General features: G+C 66.0%; 1 protein-coding gene across 1 annotated transcript in view; it reads right to left on the bottom strand.

Annotated features, from left to right (window-relative positions):
• Window positions 1-586: 586 nt before the first annotated feature.
• The window catches only part of LOC112957730 (lysine-specific demethylase 6B-like), a gene marked incomplete at both ends in the record, with an annotated part of 17,864 nt that continues 15,575 nt past the window's right edge, over window positions 587-2,875 (bottom strand). Inside the window, 2 exons of the mRNA XM_026051460.1 lie at window positions 587-793; window positions 2,456-2,582. Coding sequence (XP_025907245.1) covers window positions 587-793; window positions 2,456-2,582 — 334 coding nt within the window. The remainder of the gene's footprint in view (window positions 794-2,455; window positions 2,583-2,875) is intronic.

The following is a 2,875-nucleotide window of genomic DNA, read 5'->3' as shown; positions in this document are numbered from 1 at the left end:
GGGGGACATGGGACCCATGGGGAGGGGACAGGGCTGTGGGTGACACTGGGACGGGGATGGGGACACTGGGGGACACAGGGAAGGGAGCAGGGCTGTGGTGACACCGGGAGGGCATGGGGACACTGGGGGACATGGGACCCATGGGGAGCGGACCGGGTCCGTGGGTGACGTTGGGACGGGGATGGGGACACTGGGGGACATGGGACCCACGGGGAGGGGACAAGGCTGTGGGTGACACTGGGACAGGGATGGGGACACTGGGGGACACAGGGAAGGGACCAGGGCTGCGGGTGACGCTGGAAAGGGATGGGGACACTGGGGGACACGGGACCCATGGGGAGGGGCCCGGGGCCGCGGGTGACACCAGGAGGGCATGGGGACACTGGGGGGACCCATGGGGAGGGGACCGGGAGGTGGGTGACACTGGGACGGGGATGGGGACACTGGGGGACACAGGATCCCCAGCAAGACGGGGTTGGCTCAGGGCCCTGGGGTGTCCCTGGGGGGCTGTCCCTGGGTGTCCCTGGTTGGAGGTCAGCCCTCGGTGTCCCCAAGGGGTTGGCCCTGGGTGTCCCTGGTTGGGGGCTGTCCCTGGGTGTCCCCGGGCGCGGCGGTCACCCACCAGCGTGAAGCCGTCGTAGATCTGCATGAGCTCCTCGGTCTTGTACTGCTCGAGGACGACGACGCCGTGCAGGGCGCTGCTGCGGCGCCGCGCGCAGCCCTCGCAGTGCACCAGGTACGTGTTGCGCCCGCCCGTCTCGCTCGTCACGAACAGGATGTTGAAGACCTCCACCTGCGGCACGAGCCTTGGCCCCGGCTCCCCGCGCCCGGCCCCGCCGCCCCATGGCCTTGGCCCCATGGACCATCCCCATTGACTGCGCCCATGGCCTTGGCCCTATTGGCCAACCCAACAGACCATCCCCATGGCCTTGGCCCCATGGACCATCCCCGTTGACTGCGCCCATGGCCTTGGCCCTATTGGCCAACCCAACAGACCATCCCCATGGCCTTGGCCCCATGGCCTTGGCCCCATTGGCCAACCCAACAGACCATCCCCATGGCCTTGGCCCCAGGGACCATCCCCGTTGACTGCGCCCATGACCTCGGCCCCATTGGCCAACCCAACAGACCATCCCCATNCCTTGGCCCCAGGGACCATCCCCGTTGACTGCGCCCATGACCTCGGCCCCATTGGCCAACCCAACAGACCATCCCCATGGCCTTGGCCCCATGGCCTTGGCCCCATGGACCACCCCCGTTGACTGCGCCCATGGCCTTGGCCCCATTGGTCAACCCAACAGACCATCCCCATGGCCTCGGCCCCATTGGCCAACCCAACAGACCATCCCCATGGCCTTGGCCCCATGGCCTTGGCCCCATTGGCCAACCCAACAGACCATCCCCATGGCCTTGGCCCCATGGCCTTGGCCCCATGGACCATCCCCGTTGACTGCGCCCATGGCCTTGGCCCCATTGGTCAACCCAACAGACCATTCTCATGGCCTTGGCCCCATTGGTCAACCCAACAGACCATTCCCATGGTCTTGGCCCCATTGGCCAACCCAACAGACCATCCCCATGGCCTTGGCCCCATGGACCATCCCCATTGACTGGGCCCATGACCTCAGCCCCATTGGCCAACCCAACAGACCATCCCCATGGCCTTGGCTCTATTGGTCAACCCAACAGACCATCCCCATGGCCTTGGCCCCATGGACTCACTGGTCCCGGTCACCATCCCAATGGCCCCTCCCCATGGCCTTGGCCCTACCACCTCATCCTCATGGACCCATGTCCCCACTGGCCAACCCGAAGGATCATCCCCATGGCCTTGGCCCCAAAGACCATTCCCATTGACTGACCTCATGGACTTGGCCCCATTGGCCATCCCAGTGGCCCATCTCCACGACCTTGTCCCCATGACCTTGTCCCCATGGCCCACTCCCATGGCCTTGGCTCCAAGGACCATCCCCATGGCCTTGTCCCCATGGCCACGCCCTCATGGACTTGTCCGTACGGACCATCCCCATGACCTTGGCCCTGTGGCTCTTCCTTAGGGACCATCTGTCTCCATGGTCTTGTCCCCATTAACCACCTCCAGGACCCATCCCCATGGCCCATTTCCATGGCCATGTCCCCAGGACCATCCCCACAGCCATGCCAGTGGCCTGGCCTTGTCCCTGTGTCCCCAAGGTCGTGTCCCCACGGCTGTGTCCCCATGGCCGTGCTGGCAGCCTGGCCAGGTCCCCGTGTCCCCATGGCCGTGTCTCCGTGTCTGTGTCCCCGTGGCCATGTCGGTGGCCTGGCTGTGTCCCTGTGTCCCCATCCCCACGTCCCCATGGCTGTGCCCATGGCAATGCCGGTGGCCTGTCCCTGTCCCCGTGTCCCCATGGCCGTGTCCCCGTGGCCTGTCCCTGTCCCCACATCCCATGTCCCGTGTCCCCGCGGCACTCACGTCGCACTCGTTGCAGTAGTAGGCCGGCTCGTCCTTGACGCGGCCCTGGTAGGCGATCTTCTTGCCCGCGCGCACCAGGCTCTCGCGCTGCACCTGGCAGTGCTTGATGGACTGCATGAGGCAGTACCTGGCAGGGGACGCGGGGACACGCGGGGACACGGGGGGACACCGTGGGGCACGGCTGCCCTGCACCGGCACGGCCCTCACATGGTCCTGGCCCCAAGGTGGCCCTGGCTCCCATGTGGACCCATCCCTGGTGTCCCCAATCCCGTCTTGACCTTGTCCCCAACACTGACCCATCCCTGGTGTACCCAACTCAATGCAACTTTGTCCCCAACATGGACCCGTCCCTGGTGTCCCCAATCCCGTCTTGACCTTGTCCCCAAAATGGACCCATCCCTGGTGTCCCCAACTCAATGC

This window comes from Nothoprocta perdicaria, unplaced genomic scaffold (genome assembly GCF_003342845.1).
Source record: "Nothoprocta perdicaria isolate Ctin4 unplaced genomic scaffold, notPer1 scaffold_752, whole genome shotgun sequence".
NCBI classification, from domain to species: Eukaryota; Metazoa; Chordata; class Aves; order Tinamiformes; family Tinamidae; genus Nothoprocta; species Nothoprocta perdicaria.
Note: the sequence above shows the minus strand (reverse complement) of the source record. Positions and strands in the feature narration are given on the sequence as shown.